The sequence below is a fragment of the Carassius auratus genome, chromosome 6 (assembly GCF_003368295.1).
Source record: "Carassius auratus strain Wakin chromosome 6, ASM336829v1, whole genome shotgun sequence".
Taxonomy (NCBI): domain Eukaryota; kingdom Metazoa; phylum Chordata; class Actinopteri; order Cypriniformes; family Cyprinidae; genus Carassius; species Carassius auratus.
Window position 1 is genome coordinate 7,661,221 of NC_039248.1, and position 23,143 is coordinate 7,684,363.

General features: G+C 38.1%; 1 protein-coding gene across 1 annotated transcript; it reads left to right on the forward strand.

Annotated features, from left to right (window-relative positions):
* Positions 1 to 1,732: 1,732 nt before the first annotated feature.
* tmem198ab (transmembrane protein 198ab) lies at positions 1,733 to 22,926 on the forward strand. Its single transcript, XM_026259367.1, has 5 exons — positions 1,733 to 2,157; positions 14,928 to 15,205; positions 16,345 to 16,926; positions 18,374 to 18,576; positions 21,315 to 22,926. The coding sequence occupies exons 2-5, from the start codon at positions 15,037 to 15,039 to the stop codon at positions 21,468 to 21,470; spliced, it is 1,110 nt and encodes a 369-aa protein (XP_026115152.1). The 5' UTR covers positions 1,733 to 2,157; positions 14,928 to 15,036; the 3' UTR covers positions 21,471 to 22,926.
* The last annotated feature ends 217 nt before the right edge of the window (positions 22,927 to 23,143 follow it).

Sequence of the window (23,143 nt, forward strand, 5' to 3'; positions counted from 1 at the left end):
TGTTTTTGTTAGTCAACAACATATAATATATCTGCTTATCTGGCCCGTTGTCCTCATGGTGTAACCTGTGAAAAGTACATGTGGAACAAAAAGTGTCCTATCTTGTTTTTGGGCTACCATATTTCCATTGCCATTAATAGGCATATTGCATTTAAAATTTAACCAATTCAACTTTGTTTTCTCCTTTCTCTACAAACGGAGACCTATTATCACCAGATCATTTCTCCAGCACACTAAACACTTCACTCTGTTACACAGCCCTTTTTATCCGGGAAAACTCTCAACCCACTTTGTTCATGTTAGCAATAACAAGACCATATCTGGAAATACAAATACAAAATTAGTCCAATGAAGTCCATCATGCTGAAGTGTTAAAAACAGAAAGTTAGGACACAGGTGCTCAGTATTAATTAGCCTAGCTGCCATACCAAGTTCTTGCATTCTGTTTCCTGGTAAGTAAGTAAGCTCCCACTTATGTCAATGAACGTCTTTTCCCTTTATTAAGATGAACAATAGGAAGTCCAAGCCATTTTCTAAGGTACCCGCCGAATGTCCTTTCCAGCTTTTCAATCTTTGTACTATAATGTCAAACTCATAGACTGTCTGAGGCCACATCATCCAGTGGAGAAGGCTGAACAAGAATGAGGCACCGCAACTTTAGTTTTCCAGGAAGAAAGGTTTTTATAGATGAAGATTAAAGTTGTGTTGGTTTCTTCTCCTATCTCTTTATACTGCTCTGTATTAATACAATAAAAAACACAAATATACAGAAAACATTCAGGTTCAACTTTAATCCTAAATAAATTAAGAACAAGTTATTGTTATAGATGTATTTACTACATAATCATTTGTTGGTTGAGAATTTTTCTGTTAAAGTGATCATTCTCCCTCAAAATACTGCCAAAATACTGCCATACTGCAATTCACGTTGAGACTTGTTTCAAACCATATCTTCAGTCACCTCACTTTCATGGCATAGTTTTCCCATAGGCTAAACTGAAAGTGATTTGAGGCTTTTATTGAGCCTAACATGTTTGTGTTCCATTTTGGGGTGGTTTCGGGTTAATGCAGTAGTCATAATTTCCGCACTTCCCTTGAGTCTCACGTGCTGTCCAGCAGATGGCAGCAGTGGTATTGCACTTTCTTTGTCAAGATGATCACGTCATTATTTTCCTTCGTCTGTTGGATTGTTGGGATGGAATATTTGAGTAGATAATAATGGGGGAATAACAAAGACATAAAAATTATATCATATCCAGTGACACACTATAAGTCTGGGTTATTTGACAGTGTTTGATAAATGTAAGCTACCAAGCAACGTACAGTAGACTACTTGTATTATTGAACTCAGTTTTTGCCAGTAGATAGGATACTAAATTCACAACAAATTAAATTAAATGTTCCATAATCTGAAAATGTTCAGCTCTGTATAAAACTGATTTGTATGCTATTAAGTTGTTGTTTTGCACATGCATTTATTCTAAGGAGTCAGTGCAGTTCATTACAGAAGAGAAGCAAACAGTTGTTTGTTAAATGAGGACAACTGTCTGAACGTTTCATTACAGACAAGGATTACTCAGATATGAAATGGATTGGGTTTTATCAGATATGCACCCAATGCTTCCAGGAGTAGATACTCCCATTAAACGGAATGAATCTCATGGATTTGCGTCTGTGTTGTTCATTCAAATTCACGATCCTCCACTAGTAGCACTCGCGTGTCCTACATCTCTCCCTGACCCCGCCTGCTCTGGCCAATACGGTCCGCCCCAGACTCCGTGTGAGTGGGTAACAGCAGTATTTATGTGTGTTTCGGCATCTTTTGATCAGTGACTGTCGGTCATCCCACAGAATTCACTGCATAGGATGGAATAATGTAGATCCTAGATGCAAAGCAATAGTCGGTGCATGGACTAATTGGCAGCAGCCACGACCAACGAAAAGCTGACCGGGAGTCAAAAGAACCTCGGGAACATCTCCGGAGCTTTTTTGTCAAGACAAACAAGTTCTTTGTATTCCCTATAGAGCTCAAGTGTGCAAAGCTGGATCGATAGGACTGGAATGTGGCTGTTTCGCCGGAGATTAGACAGTCGGACGAGCGAAGCCGAAGCACGGGACCGGGATCTGGGAGAAGCAGGATGCTGAACCGCGGTCAGGGTGAGCGCATATGGCCACGTCTGGACAGTTTTTTCAGAATATGATCATCAGTCGCGGCGTTGGTTTATACACGTTGACACTGTCGTTTATGCAAAAGACGCGTCATTGCAAATGGCTGTAGTATGGGGGATTTGTTTAGCGTGTTATGAACGCGATCATATCAAGAAAATGATGTCGTGGCCTACTTCGCTCGCGATGTAGGCTATCATCTGCACTTTCCAGATGAGTTTAAGCATGAGATTTTGTAGTCCACTTACAAGATCTTATGTTATGACATGGTTTACCGCAGTCCGTCTCTGTGTATAGACTCTATTCATTGACGCGCAATAACGCACGGAAATCTCCATGCATGTGTGTTCATACCTGCAGGTAAAGTGAACATGACTTCTGTTTACATGCAGTATTGGACATCGACGTGCCAGACGAGACACGACTTGCCACATACACACACTCATACAAACAAACTTGAGTGCGACAGCCTCATGAACTTGGAAAGCCTTTTCGTTATTTGTTGGATGTGGTGTTATGAAATTGATGATATTTTAGGACATCACGATATTAAAAAAATCTATTGCCCCAGAGAATATAAGGGAGAGTTGAGAGATATCATCACACACTTTTCTTTCGCTTTTGAAACCGAAAACTACTTAATTTAGTTAAGTTAATAGAAGAACATTAATAAAATCTATTTATGGCACTATTTTTGTTGGCCTCCTCACTTTACAGCTTTTTTACACAAGTGCCAAGAAGGTTTGCACAGTACCGTAGCTTAACAGGTTTCTTGAAGCATTTTGGCGACATTGCCTAAGTTCTTCTGGATTTAGTCTGTCTCAGTTTGTTCTGTTTCTTCAAGTTATTCCAGACAGACTGATGATGGTGACATCAGATCTCTTTGTGAAGCACTGGCTGCTTTCAGGCTCCTTGTGCAAAAAAATATCACTGGATTATTAAATTTAAATACCTAAACTAATGTTTGGAAATGTAAACTTAAATTTACAACTGACACACTACAACAAAACAGAAAGAACTGACTTAAAACCATATTTTGTTGGTGAAAATACTAGTGGCCTAAGACTTTTGCACAGTACTGTATATGTATACATTGCAAACAGTAGGACCAGTGTAGCCTGAAATTATTATTATAATAATTTTTTACAGTAAATGGATCTTTAGAATACTTGATTCTGTTTTTGTTTTTTTTGCCACATTTCCCAGTAACATTTTTCTGAATAATGACCGCTATTCAAAAAGTGAAATGAGAGCTTGTATCATTAAATTCCTTACAGTTCTCTTTATCAAATTTCATCATATCAGGGATTTTTCCCAAAGAAGTCTCAGTGATCTTGCTCAGTGTCCTGTGCTGTAAACGTGTACACCTTCATCTCCAGAAGAACATGGTTGTGTCGCTAGTGCCTTATAATGATGTCATGTTCACTATTTTTTGCATCATCTTATCACCATGTCCTCAGGTTCTTTGTTTGGTCTGATCCCATCAGTGTTCCCACGCATTGCAGACTTTGTTGGTGCACACTAGGAAACGCATACCAAAACATACCATATCAAGTCTGTTCATCAACAACAACACACATGCAAACTGGCATTTGTCTTTCTAAACCGTCTGTTACATTCTCACATTCATTGTGGTGATCCAAGAAATAAAATAGTAGACTTTTGCTTTAAGTAGTTGATGACTGCCAGCATGTGTGCTGCTGACAGTTTTATTCACGTGTAATTTGGCCTATATGCTTTCCGGATGTTTCCCAGAATTGGCACGTCACCCATCGATTGCAGTGGTACAGTGTAGCAGCAGTGGCACAGTACAAATGATGCCCTCAGGGCAGGCCCCATCGTTTGTCCTGCATGTCAGCACGCACGTAGAATCTGTTAATTCATCATGTTTGGAGAGACTGTTCCTGTTGAGACCACATCACATTTAACAGAGCTATCATGGGACACCAACAGATTTAAGTGTGTATGATTGGAACTTGTGATTGCTATGCTTAGGTTACTATGATTAGCACCTGGTATATTATCGATTATGCTTTGGTCTGCTCTGCTGTTAAATGTTAGTATAATTAATGTTGATAAATGATTCAGTTATATTGATTTGGCCTGCCAATACGGACATCAGATGCTGCTCCATCTGAACGCACGTGATGGAGATTTACTAATAATCATGGAACTGGCTTTACTGACAAGATGCGCATGACAATTGCATGCGATTTATTGTGCAGCCCTACTTATAAAAAAGTTTTGCCAAAGCAAACTTTCCAGAAAAGTTCACTTTATCTGGTAAACACTTTAGAACTAGTCTGCTAAAAAAAAGTGTTTCAAGTCAAAATTGCACAGATTTCGCAACAGGTTTTCCAGTAGATTTGCCTATTTGCAATACTTTTACTTTTACCTTTTCAAAGATTGGAAGCATTTAACCAAAACATATGTTGCTCATGTAACAGTTGTTTGTACCATCATAATTTGATGCATATTGCTGCAGATGTTGATGTGGTTTAGCTCTGTTTACGCTCGCTCAACTTCCATGAACACAGAAACAGAGAAAAGTATTTTCCCCAAATGCACTGTATGATGAACAGACAGATCCATTGTCCGGCAGCCCTCTAGCTGGTTGGTCACATCTGAGTCTTTCCTCCTCACTTGTGTGTGCCACATGGGGATCCCTTTGTTCCTTGTGCAAATCACCCAAAGACTTGCATTCTTTTGATGTCCACCAACAAATATGTGACTCACAGCACATCTTATATTGGGAAAACACAGTTTTCAAGTTACATTTAAGCATAAAATGCGATCTGAGCACAAAGGAAAAATGAACTCATTGCTTTGTTTAAGGTAGTCCCAATCAGTTTGAATGTTTATCCCCATGTTATGTAACAGTACTGGTTGCAGAACAGATTATGTGGTTATTTCTGCGAGTTAGTGAAATAGGTACTCAAGGATTTGTGTACTTAGCATTACAGGGTAATAATGAAAAAATGGTGGAGTGAAATGTATGAATGGTGTGTGCAGCGCAGTCACAGGTGGTTTGGTGGAGCCATTTCATAAACTCTGAAAGAACACAACAGAAGAGAGCTGGAAAGACTGAGAGGTGCTATGGAGCTGGCGCTGAAGAAAAGACAAAAGCCTACAGAGAGGGTGGAGGGCGGTGAGGTCATAATACTAATAATCTACTCAACACAAGCCACATGTGCTGCAGAATCTTATTAAATACCAGTGTGCACAAACACACTTGTTGAACTAGGATCTCACTTGCATCTCTGGAGCTAGTTTGTTCATTCCAAATAGTCGTTCATGAAATAATTGTATGGACATGGGTAGGCAGCATGTAATTTGATGCAAATCAAAAAACAAGGCTTTGTGGGATGAAAGTACAGTCAGTTTCAAAAGTTGTTCTGTTGAGAATCTTACAGTAGATTATTCTGGCCAATAGAACATTGAAAATTGGTGAACTTAAAGGAATCGTTTACCCAAAATTTTAAATTCAGTCATTGTTTATTTACCCAAACCATCATTTAGCTATTCCAAAAAATATATAGAATATATATAAAATATATAATAATAGAAATAAAATTTGGTGGTCACCAAAAATATTCAGAATATCTTCTTTTGTGTTCCACAGAAGAAGAAATGCATACATGTTTGAAAACTTGACATTATGTTAATGACATTATATTATGTCGCTTTAAGACATCAAAACTCTACTGATATAGAGTCCATAATGTCTATTCTTTATAGCCTTGTTTTGATTTGTGTAACAATTTGTATAACAGAAATATTGTGTCTCCTATTGTGATGCTTTTCTTGGCAAGTATCAAATTATTATTCACATCCTTTTTCCTGCTATATGTTATTATTTGGCGTGCAATAAAATAACCTGTAATGGAACAGAATAATTCAGATTGGATGGAAAACCTTAAATAAACTGGATGCGTCAGGGATCTGATGTCCTTGTGTTTATTAGAGCAATAGCATTCCCATCTAAGGCCTGTCATCACTGATCAACTCTGTTTACTGCAAAACTCTTCCCTAGCTGGCTGTGATATCCAGTGGTCTGAGCAATGCCATAACGTATTTGTGTTGAGTTGTTGTAGAACAGCACCAAAAGCTGTTGTTTAGCTCTCTGTCAGAGGCAGAGCCAAGCATTGTAGTGAAACCTGTTGTGGTAATCTGAGGAAAGCCTGTTTTTTTTTCCGTGTCAGGTAGATTTCATGTGTGTTGAATCTGTAACCTCACCCTGTTGGCCTGGAATAATCCAGTTTAATCCTTTTAGTATTGCCTCTGGACATTCATTTGACGACCAGATATTAAATTTAATTCAATGTCCATCATTGTTACTTTTAAGGATAAAGTAGCCATCAAAATGGACACATTTTTGGGCCTTGATAACCACGAATCAGTACAAAGAAAATGCATAAAATGCAAACTTCTTATAATATTATCAACATATTTTCAAGTGATTCCAGCCCACATTAAGCATTTGTTTTGCATGTGACCTCTCTTTTTCAACTGTAGTTGGCCTCACGTGAACATCCCTGTTGGTACGTTTACAACTCTTGACGCCAGAGGAAACTGAATTCAAGCCAGAAGTGACAAGGTTTCTGTAATGACAGATTGTTTTCATTACCAGTGGTAGTTCAATGAGTGAAAGTTAAAAGAAAAGGTACGTGCTAGTCATCTGGGTTTGTTTTTTGTTTGTTAGTTTTTTTGGGGGGGTGGGGTGGGGGGGGGGGAGTTATTTCATTTTTTATCTTTTTTTTTCAGATAGTTTATTTTTTATTTTTATTGTTTTACTATTTACATCTGTGGCTTTTGCTTTGAAGCTGTCTTTGTTGTTTTGATGCAATGTGTTTCCTGTAGACTGAACCATATGGTGTCAAGAGTATGACCTCACTGGAGCCTTGCGTGCTGCGAGGCCCAGAGTTTGGTGATTCGAAGCTGCAGCAGGAGTTTCATTTCCGTGTCATACAGAGAGAAAAGTTGTTGTTGTAAAAATAAGTTCTTGTCCACGTTTATGCATTTTGGTCAGATTTGTAAAACAAAGTCTAAAAAGTTGTAAAATGTTTCATCTGACTCCATTTTCTAGTTCTCCGCACAACCAGACTGTGGGTTCCTTTCACCTTACGTCAGCAGATACTGCAGGCAGAATGAACAGAATGAGCAGTGCATGACTGATCCATTATGAAGGAGTTTTGTAAGAAAGGGTTCCATCTCTTACTCTTCCCCACACACATTCACTCTCCCTCTAATCAATTCTTCTATTCCTTTCTCAGTTTCTACACTATTTAAAAATCACCTCTCTCTTGTTTTGCTCATTGCTTTTCATCAATATCCTTTTTTATTCCATTCTCTCTATTCTCTACCAGGCTTTCTTCTGCTGGCTGTGTTCCAGGCTCACCCACTCATACACACACACACATACACATTCACTCACACCGATCTTTTCCGGAGTGGAATTCTGTTACTCCACACTGGGTGTTTGGCAGTGTCCAAACCGCAATGGGATGAGAGAAAAACAGCCCCTGCAGGGTTTGGACGAGACGGCAGACTATTTTAGTCGCAGGCTGTGCCAAAGAGCACCTTCCGATTCATGAAAATAGGAAAATCTGCTAGTGGTGGATTATCATAATGATGGTGGTGTTTTGTGTGTAAATGAGACCGTCCTTCCATGTCTGTGCAAATACCATACAGAATGTTTGTAGTGTTTTTAAATTGATTAAAACTGAGAAAATGTGTGAATGTTTGTGTAAGGAAAAGATAAAGACATGGGGTGTATTTTTTGGCATCTTCGTTTGGATATGATTGAAGCTTACAGCTGGACAGATGCTGTTCTGACATTTTGCAACACATCAGGACCAGCTCACAGTACTGGAACAAAACAGAGTGCGAGTTCAGGAAGTATGCATTTCATGAGGAAAAACTGGATAGAAAGTTGGAAGAGAAACCACTCTAGGGGCTAGATAAGATATACAATAAGAGAAAACTATGGTGACGCATCAGCCTAGAACCCTGTGCTCCAATGAACATACACACTGTTCAACCCATCAGCCAAATTATACAGGAACTGAATGCTTTCCAAACACGACACTGCCTAAAGCACGCGCACACACATACTCACAATATTATCTGTAGCCAATGCATGCTGACACTACTGTAGGTGGGTTACTTCATAGATGATTGGTGTTGGGTGTGGGTGACTAAGGGAGTCGTGAGAGGACGTAGCCCACAGACAAGGCCCTGCTGCTGAGTAAGACAGGACAGCTTGTAGGGGGTGTAGCAGGTGGAGCTGGATATGCTCCTACAGTCAAATACCACTCACATAGTGCCATTCATTCAGTACATCATCAAACACGTACAAAAAAAAAAAATGAATGCGAGAATCAGTCTGGAATCAGTTGACTTTTGGTTTTCAATGGGGACATATTCCAGTATTGACTGCTATTATTTTACAAATAAAATGATCATATTTTGATAATATTGTTAATAATACAGTGACAGTAACTTATCTGATTGACACTCTCTCGACTCTCTCTCTCTCTGCCCTGTTAAACTGATAGGATTTAAAAACTATGATGGTAAAGCTGTGCAATTAATCCGCGAATCACATTCGTCAAGGGCCGGGGAGCAGCTGGCCCGTACAGTTAATGAATAACGGATCAACTACGACAGTCTACTTCGCACATCCTGCGATGTGACTATTGTGGATTCCTATATCGCGATATCGATGCTTAAACGTCACATTGTGCAGCCCTAGTCTGGCGCTTCTGACTCACAGTCTGTAAGAACATTTACATATTTAAAGAATTAGCCACTGAGTTTTGAGCAGTGTAGAGTGGCACTTATTGTTTGACGTTTCGCAGATCACAAATGCAGACATGGTTTTTATGTTTACATGGCACAATACTCAATGGGGAAGTCTTTCACTTTCACACTTTCACTTTCAATGCGTAAAAAGACAGTATAAGTCATTATAATCAGTAATTATGTCCCAACTGGATGCAACAAATGCCTTCTTTTTAATATTTTTTATTGGTTTTGTCTCGTTGCGCAGGCACATCATCACAGTATGGTAAGGGGCGTAACCTTTTCGTCACACACTTGAGTAATTCAGTCAATCACAATGAAAGCTGGCCAATCAGCGTTGTGTTTCGGAAAGGCGGGACATAGAGGAGCAACAATAATGTACAGTACGTGGAAAATAATGTGATTGTTGAACCTTAAACTGCATTAACACATTGCATTACACTAAATACACAATGTTCTTTTTAGCAACGCCATATGACCCCTATAAAAGGATAGTCAATTAAAGCAGTGGTTCCCAACCATGTTCCTGGATGCCCCCCAACGCTTCACATTTTGCATCTCTCCTTTGTCTGACACTCCCAATTCAGGTCTTGGAGTATCTACTAATGAGCTGATGATCTGAATCAATTTCTGTCATCATTTACTCACCCTCAAGTTCAAACCTATATGAGTTTCTTTCTTCTGTGGAACATAAGACAGTGTTTTAAAAATGTGGGTAACAGACCATTGCTGGTCCCCATTGACAAAAATACAATGGAAATCATTGGAGTCCAACAACTGTTTGGTTATCAACATTCTTCAAAACATCTTATTTAGTGTTCAGCAAAAGAAAGAAATTTATGGAGGTTGGAACATCTTGAGGGTTAGTAAATGACAGAATTTGCATTTTATGTGACCTATCCCTTAAGTACAATTTTCCAACTGTATCTTTAAGAGTTAATAAACTCTGCATGGCAATGTAGTTCACACTGTCACTCATCAGAAAAGAGCTAGCTACTGAATAGGCACTGATTTGAGATGTGAGAAATATGTAAATGTATGCATGGTTTTAATGTCAGTAACGTGACAAATTCCAAATGACAAATTTTTGTTGCTTAGTTTTCATAAATGGCCTTTGCAGACTATAGAGGGAGTGAATTGTGAATATTGTCATTTGAGTGTATCGGCAGAGTATATGAAAGTCTTATATATCAAAAAAGCTATATAGAATTTTTTTTTTTTTTTTTTTTCACAAAATGTTCCCTTTTAACATTTTCTTTTCTGTGTTAAGTTTATAGGTTGGATCAGTTTACAAGAGTTCAACGGATCACAAAACTCACAGTTCAGATCATATTACTTTTTTGAATCACAGAGCAGAATGTTTTTCACATCAGCAAGGGAAAAAATATTTCAGTGGAACTTTGCTTTCCATTTATAACTTAAATCTAAGTACTAAGTACACTCTGAATGTGCAAATTGAAATCTTTTTTGCCTCTTTTTGTGCTGGAATGGTTTAAAATCGATTTGAGTGTGTAAATATGTACAAATGGTCAACTTTAACATTTTAATGTTAAATGTTGCATCTCCTCTCCCTGTTGCATGTTACACTTTTTTTTTTTACTGTAAAGACAACTATTTCAGTTCACCAGAAAAATGATGGGAATGGAAGGGACAACAAACAAAACAAAGAGATTTAATCTAATTTGAGTGCTCATTTTTAACAGACAGTGGTGTAAGATAAATTGAATGGCTGTTTGAACGTGTTATCTAAGATAGAATTGACTGGGTGGCCAATGATGAACCAGCGGATGATGAATCATATAGTGTTTGTCAGTAATCTGATTATGTTGTTGCTCATAGGACAGATAAATACAAGAGTGTGAATGTGAGCGGTAACTCGAAGTGAGTTAAGGTGAGAAACAAATGCACACAGGTGTCCAAATCCACTAAAACACCTCCAGGGAATGAAGATGGGGAACCGCTAAGCCTCCCAGTTTAAGTGGAAAGAAGTGCAAGTTGAGGAAAACGACCGCAGATGGAAGTAATTAATGATCTTTACAGCAAGGAAGGAAGAACCAAATACAGTGGGAGGCTAGGAGCTCAGAAAATAGAAGGCAAACAGAGACAATGGGATAAATTGAAGCCAGACAAACCTAACAGCTGTGTCAGATTAGGTTACCATAGTTACAAGTGTCCAACCCACTGGCTAACAACAGGCGGGGCAAGACTCTCCAGAGGTCATGATATCAGCATGACCAGTAAAGAGGTGTTGTCTATTTGAATATGGTCATCCCTGTGACCTCAGGTAACCTCTGTAAAGTGACAGATTCAGAATTCACAGCAGTTTAACTCATTTCACCGTCACCAGAGACCAGTGGAAGAATTGAGATAACTCTGCGGTTTGTTTTTAGCTTTGCACTAGAGAAATAAATCTGTCTGTTTGTCTAAATCCCTAAAGATATAAGTCTCTTATGCAGGGCTCTAGAGTCTAGACTAACATTTTGCACTGGTGCACCTAACTTTTTTTCACTTTTTTTTTTAATCACCGTCCATATAGGCAATATTGACTTGTAGCCTAAATGATTAATTAACAATCTGGTCAACTTAATGTTCTTTATTTAAAGAACAATTCTACAAGAAAGGTAACTTACTGAAAAAGTGTTGGTGCTTAAATTGTTTCACTGAGCTGGAATTTACATTTACATTTAGTCATTTAGGAGACGCTTTTATCCAAAGCGACTTACAAATGAGAACAATGGAAGCAGTCAAAAATAACAAAAGAGCAATGATATATAAGTGCTATAACAAATTTTGAAGAGAATAATCGACCATTATGATATTTGTCATAATTGAGCAGCCCTAAATGGTAATATTGTAAGTATTATTGCAGTTTAAAATTACTGTGTTCTGTTTAAAATTAAAAAGAAATCTGTTATGTCAAAGCTGAATTTAGCAGCCATTACTCCAGTCTACAGTGTCACATGATGCTGATTCAGTGCTCACGTAACATTTTTTTAATTAATATCAATAGGGATGGGTGATATGACAAAAAAAAAAAAAATTTTGCACCATAGAAATTGTGTAATTCTTGTCACCAGTGTCAATAACAATAAAAAGAAAATCCTAAAAAAAAAAAAAAAAAAAAAAAAAAAAAACCTCTAACTCACTGAGGACAGGTGAACAATCAGCGATTAAATTGGAATAAGAAATGAATTACTATAGGACAAAAAGTACAGTAGAACAAATAAATAAAAAAAAGCTCTCATAGTATAAAGTAAATGTATGAAAACACTGCATATTCTTCACTGTGTAAATTAAATGTAGATTTCTTATTAAAGTTACAAAAGTGATTTAGTCTAGAGAAGTGTGAGATTGTCTCTCTTTTGTTGTGATTAGCATGAATGACAGACAGCAGGAATATTAGACTGCTGTCACTTTAAGAGCTGCCCGAATCGGATATGCTGTTACACATGTGTTTTCTTTCTCTGCTTACATGTTCATGAAGATAATAGCAAAGATGGGCATTTTTACCCATGCATACAAGTGTGTATGTTTAACTGTTCAAGGCATATAAAGCTAAGTTCTCTTTTGTTAAATGCATTTCAGTGACTTAAAATCACTTGTTTTTAAACCGCAATACTTAAAAACACGTACAAACGATATGTTTTTCTGGATATTCTGATGCATAGAAAATTCAGAAGAACGTAAAATGGAAATGTTTTAAGATGATTGTGAAAAGGGTTTACTGTCACTTTTGATAAATTCAGTGCATCCTTGCTGAATAAAATTGCTTATTACTTTGCATAAAAAAAGCCAGTCTACTAAATAAAACATAAAATCTGTCTTCCCCAAACAATTTCCCATATGTTAGTCTCTATCTTCTCATATCAGACTTTGACTGTCACTTACCTAGACTAGTGGCTTGTTGTGTGCTAAGATGTGCATGTTTGGGAATAATTTAGGTTAGTGTGTAGGAGAGCAGTAGTGTATGTTTGTGTAAGCATGAATGAGGGTATGGAGGTCATTGGTCAGTTTATTTTAGTTCCTTAGGTTGAGATGATGACGCTACAGCAACACTTAGAAGAGCCCACAAGCTAGAATGCCTCCAATTGGCTCCTGGTCTGTTGCTATGGAGGGGGAGGCTGCCTTTCTATTGGTTAATACCACCTTCCCCCGAGCTGGTAAGCTTTGCATCTTTTCATTGTTATGGTCACAGACAGGAAGTGGAAGGTCATTTATTGTTAGACATCTGACTGCAAAGGTGCTCTATTGATGTTTAATGATGAAAACATGGCTCTCTTTTCTCTCTGTGCCGGATTGCAGTTTGGTTTGGCAGGGATTCTCTGCCACGTGGGGGTTGACTTAAACTGAGCTTTGATTATCCCTAAGTTAAATATAATTACTAAGGCATGTGTTTTGTATGACAAAGCTGGGGAGAAAATAGGGAGGGAGGGTAACCAAATGAACAATGTTCTCACGTTCAACTCAGACTGTCTTCAGGGGAATTATGGGCTAGGGATATACAGCACTACAGTTTCATAATCTACTCCTCAGTGGGTTTTCAGAATGACTAGTTGGCTTGTCTGTCTTAAGGAAACCCTGTATAATTAAGTTGGTTTAGGGCCATGCCCACCAGATCAGGCGAGTTTCATAGAATGTGTTTTTGCATTCAGAAACAGCACAGATGTAAATAACACTGCGAAGAACTGAAGTTGTCTGGCTGAGCTCGGTAGTAAACAGTGCCAGAACAATTGCACAGCTTTTGTAGGAGACGTGGCCATTGATTAGATTGCTATCATTTAGCGAAAGAAGACCTGACCGCAGAACAGTTATTAGGCATCCTTAAGCACACAATGATCCACAACTATGTGACAGAGGAGAAGGGCATGATTGAACAAGCAGTGCAGTTGAGGAAGTGAGTGGGGGGAGATAAAGAAAGAGAGAGAATGAAGAGTAAAGTAGTGAATAAATGGAATGCAAACTTCTATGAGTGAGTTATGGCTTTATATATCAGTAGTGTCATTTGTTTCATAAAGGTAGCCTTACATGACCCAAAATCGCTTCCAAAGATCAGATCAAATTGTTAAGTTCAAGGGAAAGGGTAAACAAAAAAAGCAAGGGAGAAAAGGAAAACAAGAACATGGGAGTCTCTCACCTCCTCTTTGTTTTGGGTTGCAGGTGGAGTAAATATAAATCTAAACCTGTCAAACCTGAATACTGTGCTAGAAATAGGCCTGGCTAATTGTTGTGCAAGGGAAATTTTTTTTTAAGTTTAATTTAATATATTTCTAAACCAAATCTGTTTTTGGATATAATATCCAAAAATGTAAAATATCATTCAGTAATTTATTAACATGTGGATATACAGTATAAATCTTTTCCTATTTACCTGCATACATCACATAAAGCAGTATGTGCAATTTTAGAAACGGTCACTGGGGCAGTATCTTTTAAAAAAGTACAATTTTGTGAAGGTGCTACAGTGTACACTATATATATATATATATATATATATATATATATATATATATATATATATATAGGTATAAAAGTGTACCTTTTGAAATGGTACTGCACCAGTGACAGCTTCTGTGCCTTTTTTCCAGTGTACTGTAATCTTAGCTGCATAATTCTTTATATCATAACATGTAAACTTTATGATCACACAGCTCTTTGTATCAAGTTGCATATATTTTATATCCAGCCTTATATATAGGTATTTCCAACTTTAGACTTATACATACAGTATATTTTTGTAGTGAAATATATACTATATAGATGATCTCAACTGTTTGAGTTCTTGTATTCTATATTCTCATCCAGCTTTAATCTGCTAACTTTTAAATGAATATAAGGTATTTTTAACATTTTTGATTTTCTGTAAAGCTGCTTTTGAATTTGCAACTTCTAGTCTTCCAATATTATGTTTTTGTGAGCTAAGGTGTTATATAACATTTATTTTCTTCTCTCTTTTACAGGTAGATTCATGTGGATGCGAGGTGTACCCTGATTTCCCAGCCTCTCCCCCTTCCCTCAGTCACCCCCTCCCTGCAACCTGTTCACTCCATCCAGCACACTACGCTCACCATGACGTCCACCTTGCAGACCCTAGCCTTTAAGCTGGCCCCTCCCTCAAGAGAAGCTGGACCGGAGCAGTTGGAACCTTGTAATGATGGCGCGGGGCGACGTTATGAGGTGGTCCCCTCAGTGGTCTGCTCTATGTGCTGTCTCTTCGGAATAATCTATTGCTTCTTTGGTGAGTTGAGATTTCATGTTTACTTATGCATCACCATAACGCAATATTTGTATTACCTGAAAAAAAAATTATGTTATTATTTTTATAGGCAAAAACTAATAACTCTCATTTTTGGAATTATTCAGTGTCAGGGTTATGATGATGGTTTTAAATTCAGTCTGTTTCTGTGTCTTTTTGCCCGCTTTTGAATATTTCATGAGGTTCTAAATAAGGTCATGGCTTGTATAACTGCACTTCTGCAGTCTATTTTAGACAAAATGTGTAATAGGGATACATAAGATATCAGTTCTTTATTGTTATCAGCTATACTGGATTTTAATTTTATTTTAGAAGTATTGGTCAGTATTGAATATTTGAATTTGCATGCTAATTTCCTCTATTTTAGATCACCTTTGCTGTAATCTAATGCTTGCTTAAAGTTAACATTTAAAGATGATTTAATTTAATAAAACTGTTATCCCTGTAAAGGGTTATCATATTTGATGTATGAAATTTAAAGGCCTCTTTTTTTAATAACATGATTTGTATCGAAACTTGTTTCTACTACATGCCTTCTGCTCACTTATTGATACTTTAGACTTTTTAGTGAGTAAAACATTCATTTTTATAATGTACATTGTAATATTGTGATGCCTAAATTCATCTGTAGCATTTAAAATGAATTTTATTTATTTACTTTTTTAGGTATTTTATATGTGTTTAATATTTATATAGACAACATTGTATAGAATTTGTATATCTTCCATAGCATAAAAATAATAATTGGCTTGTCTGTATGGATTGTCAGCCAGAAATAATATGGGTACATCTCTTCTGGCTTTCCCTCACATTTGTGCATCTCCCTGTAAAAAAGTTTTATGATGGTAGAGCTGGAAATATTATACATGAAATGTATAATCCTAAGTGAAATTGAAAAGTCAATTTTCCATATTGAAAGAGTTGGAATGTGTTGAACTGTTTAGAAACTAGGCAGAATCGTGGTCTCACAATATAGAGCTATTCTTGAGCTGTGAAATCAGCCACTCTGTGCATTTCTGGTGTTTATCTCTAGCTATTTTTATCTTTTTCTTTTCCCTCCTTCACTCTTTCTGGCATTTTTTCACTCAGTTCTCACCTTCTGTTCTTTCTCTGTTTTGCAGGTTACCGCTGTTTTAAGGCTGTCCTCTTCCTCACGGGGCTCATGTTTGGTTCTGTAATTATCTTCCTGCTCTGTTACAAGGAGCGAGTGTTGGACACACAGCTGAGCGTTGAGGCCAGCGTGGGCATTGGCCTGGGCATCGGCACCCTGTGTGGCCTAGTGACCATGTTGGTACGCAGCGTTGGGCTTTTCATGGTGGGGCTGCTCCTGGGCCTGCTGGTGGGCATCGGGACCCTGATAGGAATGGAGGAGCTGTCGTCCAACCCCCCGCGGTCAGTATGGGTGCCCCTGGGCGTCCTGCTGGGCCTGGGCATGCTGTTCGCCGTCCTCACTTTGCAGTGGCAGAGATGCTTCACCACCCTCTCCACGGCCGTGTTTGGGGCTGCAGTGATAGTTGTGGCTACGGATTATTTCGTAGAGCTCTTCGCGCTAGTGAGGTACATTTACGAGCGGGTGAAAACGGGCCCCCGGGAGCCGGTGTGCTGGACGACGTGGGTGGTCCTGGGAGCCTGGCCTGCCCTCGCCCTGCTGGGTGTTTTGGTGCAATGGAGAGTGACGGCAGAGGGCTACTCCCACACAAAGGGTGAGTCAGGGACAGACAAAGTGTTGTTTGGAATATATGACACACTGTTCTTGTGGATTTACTATACCGGAGAGGGAGAGAAGGTTGGATGAATGTGCGCAGCACAGCAGATGGTTCCTGTCTGTTGGTGTGCTCTCAGGCCTGTGTGAATGATGATCATCACAGAAACGTCATGCAGAGCAGAGTATCAGTTCATGGAGAGGCTCTCCCTGTCTCTCTGTCTGTTTTCAATACAGTAGAGTTGTGTTCACTGAATGGTTTATAATGTCTTAAAGAAAGAGTTCACCCAAACATGAAAGTTTGGCAATATTTCACCCTCACGGCATTCCAAAACTGTATGATTTCCTTTCTTCCAAGGAACACATGAGATGTTTAATAGAACATGCAAAGAATTATTTTGAAAGTGAATGAGAAGAGATATTTCAAACTCCAAACATGACAGTAAAAGTACCATAAAAGTGGTAAAATCCATGTAAGGGCAGAATGATTCATTGAAAAAATGTATTGTAATGTGTCTTAGTGTGATTATGAATTAGTAAAGGCTTCAATTTAATTAGATTAATATATGCACGGCAGACTTAATGCAAAGTGTGGCACTGTGTTTCTTTACACACATGCGGTTTATGATCCAGTGTTTTAGGAGCATTTATAAAGAGAAGAAGCTGGCATGAAATGGATTTGTTTTTTTTTAACACGTTATAGATCTTATTGTGGAAGGTTCATTCATTGCAAATATTTAATTTTCACCTTTTACACCTTAAATCAAAATGTCATAAATGTACCTTCTAGTGAAAATTTCCCTCCTTCAGTCTGATGATGTATGCAGGACTTAAATCATTTAGTCCACTTAAACTCGCCACTGCAAGCTCGTATTCAGCTGCATCCACTTTCAAATCCATGTCTCAAAATCCTATCAACAATCAATCAATGCATACAACCAAGTCTTGCCTACTGTTTTCTTTGTTGATGGTCCATTACTCACATGTGCATCATGATACAGGAGAAAAGTTCTGTCGCTATTTCAGTTTTATCTCATCTTTAAGTGATCCCAGTAGCTATCCAACAAAATAAAAGCTTGATGGTTTAACATTTGAACAGTTGTACTGGGGAAATTTTTTTTTGTAGTAGTAGTATGGTAATAGTGAAATAGTATTTATTATTTTGTTTCGAAGTATATTTAATTATTATTACATGATATATAAAGCTTATGTGGCTATGTAAATGCATATGTAGGATTTTAAAGAGTATGCATGAGAGAAGAACGGATCACTAAAGTAAAGGAAGTGTGGAGGAAGCCGCTAACTGGAAGGTCCATGTCACCATCCTTTTTTTTTTTTATGCAAGTCATAAATGTACATGGATAATTAGTTTAGATTTTGTACAGACAAAACATACAATGTCCAATATGTATGTTTCGGTTATGTAATGTGCTTTCTCTCTTTCTCAGTGATGATCAGTCGCCAGCAGCGGCGAGTTCAGCTTATGCGCATACGTCAGAAGGAGGAGAGGAGGGAGAGCGGCAGGAAGAAAAAGAGGAAGCAGCCGCAGAACGCACACCACACACATGCCGCCAAAGCCCTGCACCCAGAGCCTGCCTACCGCAGGAAACCCAACCCTATACGACGCTTTGATGGAGATGTGCTTTCTCCTGTGAGTCCACACACCATCCTACACATATATTGCAGAGCAGGGTGGAACTTAAAGGGATAGTTCACCAAAAAATGAAAATTTGATGTTTATCTGCTTACCCCCAGGGCATCCAAGATGTAGGTGACTTTGTTTCTTCAGTAGAATACAAACTGAGATTTTTAACTCAAACTTTAGCAGTCTATCAGTCTTGTAATGGATGTGAATGCGAATCACAGCTAAAATGTACAATAAAACAAAAAAAAGCATACACAAAACCAAATTAAACCCTGCAACTCATGACGATACATTGATATGTAAAGACACGAAATGATCCATATGTGCAAGAAACTGAACAGTATTTATATTGTTTTTTACCTCTGATGCACTGCAATGCCTGAACTGTCTAAACTGTACTGAGCACGCATCCTCGACACAGCCTGCGGTTAGGTATATTCTTCTTCTTCTTGCTTTACGGCTGATTGCAGACTTATAAGTGCATTACCGCCACCTATCTCTCAAATGACCATTGACTAGGGGTGTGCCGGTTTCAGAATTGGTGATGACAGTTATGACGTGAGTCAAATGTGACGGTTCTTAACATAACCGTAGGGGGGGGGGGGGTGTTGGTGGAGCGGATAGCGTGTTTCATTGTCTCGCCACCATGCTAGTGGATCTGCCGTAGAGTCAATTGGTTGTTCTTGGAGATAGCGGGTTAACTCCGTGTCAGCGCGCGCTCTGATCGGTGAAGGGGCAGAGATTTCACTAAACTCATCATCCGCGCCAAAGTTTTTTGTGCAAATTTCAAAGCCACAACCGCCCGCCATCCGCTGATTGTTTATGGACGATGCAATGCTTTGCTGATGCGAGCCGCAAAAAAAAAGCCATTGTCTGTTCTAGAAAGGATGCAGCAAAGATATTTTATGCTAATGTATGAGGCATAGGCCTACGCTGAGTTTCATTTATGATGAGATGCGCTCTAGTTCACAGTGGAGTGCAAGTGAACGCGGCGCGCTAGCGCTTCCATGTCACGGTTATCATTGTCTGCTATATTTGCTTTTTATTTATTAAAATACATGCAATTGGTTGATGAAACATTTATTAAAATTAAGATAAAATTTGTTCAAAACTAAATTCGTTTTTAAGAAAGGTTTTCTACAAAGCAAAATTTAATGAAGTGGTAAATATCATGTCTGACGATTTACAAAACTTCATTAAGTGGTAAAAACCATGTCTCCCGATATATTGCGCATCTTATGATCCTATCTAAAAAATGAACATAATTTTTGATAAAAAATGTATGTAAAAAATATTTTAATGACACGGTTTTGGCGGTTATAGAGTTCTGATGACGGTGTTCAACTATAGCCTCCGGTCTCACGGTTATATATTAACCGTCACACCCCTACAATTGACACTCTTATCTACAATCTCAATTGGGAGTGTCAAGGGTCCATTTGAGAGATAGGTGGCAGTAATTCACATGTAAGTCTACGATCTGTCGTAAAGCAAGAATAATTAAGTTTTTGGGTGAACTATCCCTTTAATGGGAAAGTGACAAAAACGCTGCCAAAACTTAAAATGTTACTACAAATAATGTCCCTGTAAAGAATTCCTTGATGTTTTTATTAAAACTTTTTTTAGCCTAATTACTTTTCTAATTATCTGGATGGACATTATATTTAACCCTTTGATGACAATAACACCATAATGATAGCTCTAAGCAGGTCCTTGGATTTTACAGTCACACCAGTGTGATTAGAACATTTAGTACGTCACATGATCAACTACTAAATTCAAATCTGCTTTTGTGCTTTGACTGGCACTGAGACAGAAAGACTTGCTTAGCACTTGTGATTTATAACAACTGTTCAGTGTTTTCAACCACATAATGTTCGTTTTAGGTTTAAGACATTTAAGTGCTGATAAAAAACATTTAAAGTTCTTAAAATACACACTGTTTTCTATGGAAGCAGAAAACTGAAATAAATAATAATAAACCCTCTAAAAACTAAACTGATAATGTTCTATTAACGTTAGAAACACGTGTATATACAGTAAAAAAGTACAGTAAAAACAAACTTCAAGAAATATTATTACATTTTATAAAAATAAAAAAAGTATGTGTATGTATGTATGTATATTTGTGTGTAATTTATTCCTGTTATGGAAAAGCTGAATATAGTCTTTAGCGACACTCCACTCTTCAGAGTCACATGATTGTTCCGAAATTATTCCTATATGCTAATTTGGTGCTCAAGAAACATTGCTTATTATTATCAATGTTGAAAACCATGATGCACTACCATTCAAAAACTAAAAAAGCCTAAAGAAAGTACTTTTATTCAGCAAGAACCTGTTAAATTGATCACAAGTGACAGTAAAGACACTTATAATGTTACAAAAAATATATATATTTTGGGAGAAGTTGATAAATTTAGCTGAAATCTGATTCCATGCATTTTAACATAAACTAATAGGATTTTGAACATGTTATTGAAAGTTAAAAATACCTTTTAAACATTGAAAATTTGTGACAGAAATGAACTTCCATTGAATTCTGATGTTCTGAAATGAAGCCAAATTAAATCATAATTACTGTAGTCTTATCATAACTTTAATTTTGTAAAACATTTTGTCCTACAAAGCTGGAAAAACTCTCTGAAAGACACTCATTTACTAACAAAAGTAACTTTGGTCTTGTTTAATAATGTAGTAATTTTATTAATTTTTTTTCATTTATGTGTTTTTCTTTCTGGCAGAGCTACATCCAGAGTTTTCGGGAACGACAGGTGGATGGACGTGCTTATCCAGCGGGTGGGCTGATGGCTGCCGGTCACACAAGTGTGGATATGGACTATGACTGTGGATCCAGGGTCCCTCTCACTTCTGGGGTCGGACCACATGTTCGGGTCTGACCACACTCACTTCTTCACAACCCCCCTCCCCCTCCCCCCTTTACACACACTTTCATTCGGTGCTGACCTGACCCTGGGTCCCGCACGCACAGAGACTTGGGTCTCCTCACCATTCAGAACTGAACAATGAAAGCACTTAATAATACTGGATGCATCATTGCGAGACCATGGTTGTATTAAAGAGCTGCTTTCACAAACATAATTACACTAACACACTTTACCTGAACATGTGCCTGAGACGTGGCATTCTGTTCACCTAATACAGAAACCATTATGAGATGGTCAAAAAAAAAATCAATCTGGGCTCCATTCTGTCAAATTATTTTTAAAAAACGTCTGTGGTGAATTAGTGTGTTGCCCGTTCATCAATGTTTCCCGATATTGCATTTCTGTTTGTGACAAATTCATCAGTTGGTGCTGAATCTAGTCTTTGTACTACAACGCTGACTGCCATTTTGAAGTCAGCCGTTCCTCCTCTCATAGTAAAGTCTGTGGATTCCACCAGCCAGTGTCTGTATTGTGAGATCCCGCATTCCGGCCCAGGACTGTACCAAATAATCATTGAGCAGGGTTGCCTTCGAGACACCACTATGAAACTCTCTCAGGAGAATCCAACTCCTTAGCCTCGTTTCAGAAAGGCTGTAGGGCAAAGAGCCATATTACTGCTGATCAGAGCCACCTGGTCCACTCTGGGATGCAGAGCTGAACGCCTGGTGATGTAAAGAACGAGGACAAGATGGAGGAAATGAGCGAAGATGATACTCAGGGACAGTGGAATGTTTTGAAGTACTGGAGGAAGAACTATACATGTACATGGACGCAGAATAATGATGCAAAAACAATAGATTGGTCCCCTCGGAGGCGAGAGCAACGGATGGCACCATGAGCGTTCAGTTACTGCTGTGTATAAAACTAGCTTTGCAAGTGAACATATAGAGGGTCCAGGAAGACATGATGGTTGAGGAGTAAACGTCCTTCTTAAAAGATCCCCACAATCCTTTGGGGCAAACTGCATGACATAAGCACCCCCATTTTCCTTTCCACAATACGTTTTCAGGCCCATCTCCACACAGACAATTGAAATGAGCAGTTTCTGGCATGGTGTCTCTCATTTTCTTTTCATTCATGTTTTGTACATAAAATGCACATGTAGTATATTCGTTTCAACATGGCCTCTCATATTTATTAGATAATTCATTGTTTTTCAAGGGATCCCGGGTCCCGACAGGTGAACGGATGGTGGTATTTATTAGTTTGTTTGTTTGTTCAGTTTTACATGCATAGTCATAGTTTCTTTATAACTTACCGTCTGATAACAGAGTGTAGTCTTAAAAGACAGAAAGTCTTAATGCAATGAAACCTTTGACAATCTGACATCATAATTTTTGTTTTTGGACACTGTACAACAGCATGTGTTTGTATGGGCCTGATTATTATGGTAAACTTCGTGAATTCACTGTGTCTCTTGTGATCTGTGATTCATCTCGCTTTTTCTATCTGGGCATATTTATACTCATGTATAGGTAAAAAGTCGCACTCAGAAACACAAACACAAAGAGAAAACATAAATTGAATGTGTTGCTTAGGTATCTTTAATTTATTTTTTCTCATGCTTGGCACCGTCCTCACAGTCCTCTTTATCATTTTATGTGCTCTAAGTGTGCTTTCTGCTT

What these genes read in the sequence shown, in the direction of transcription:
- tmem198ab (XM_026259367.1), top strand. Translation starts at nt 15,037, where the DNA reads ATGACGTCCACCTTGCAGACCCTAGCCTTTAAGCTGGCCCCTCCCTCA. An exon ending in AATAATCTATTGCTTCTTTG is followed by an intron (nt 15,206 to 16,344) that starts GTGAGTTGAGAT and finishes TCTGTTTTGCAG; the next exon opens with GTTACCGCTGTTTTAAGGCT. An exon ending in GGGCTACTCCCACACAAAGG is followed by an intron (nt 16,927 to 18,373) that starts GTGAGTCAGGGA and finishes TCTCTTTCTCAG; the next exon opens with TGATGATCAGTCGCCAGCAG.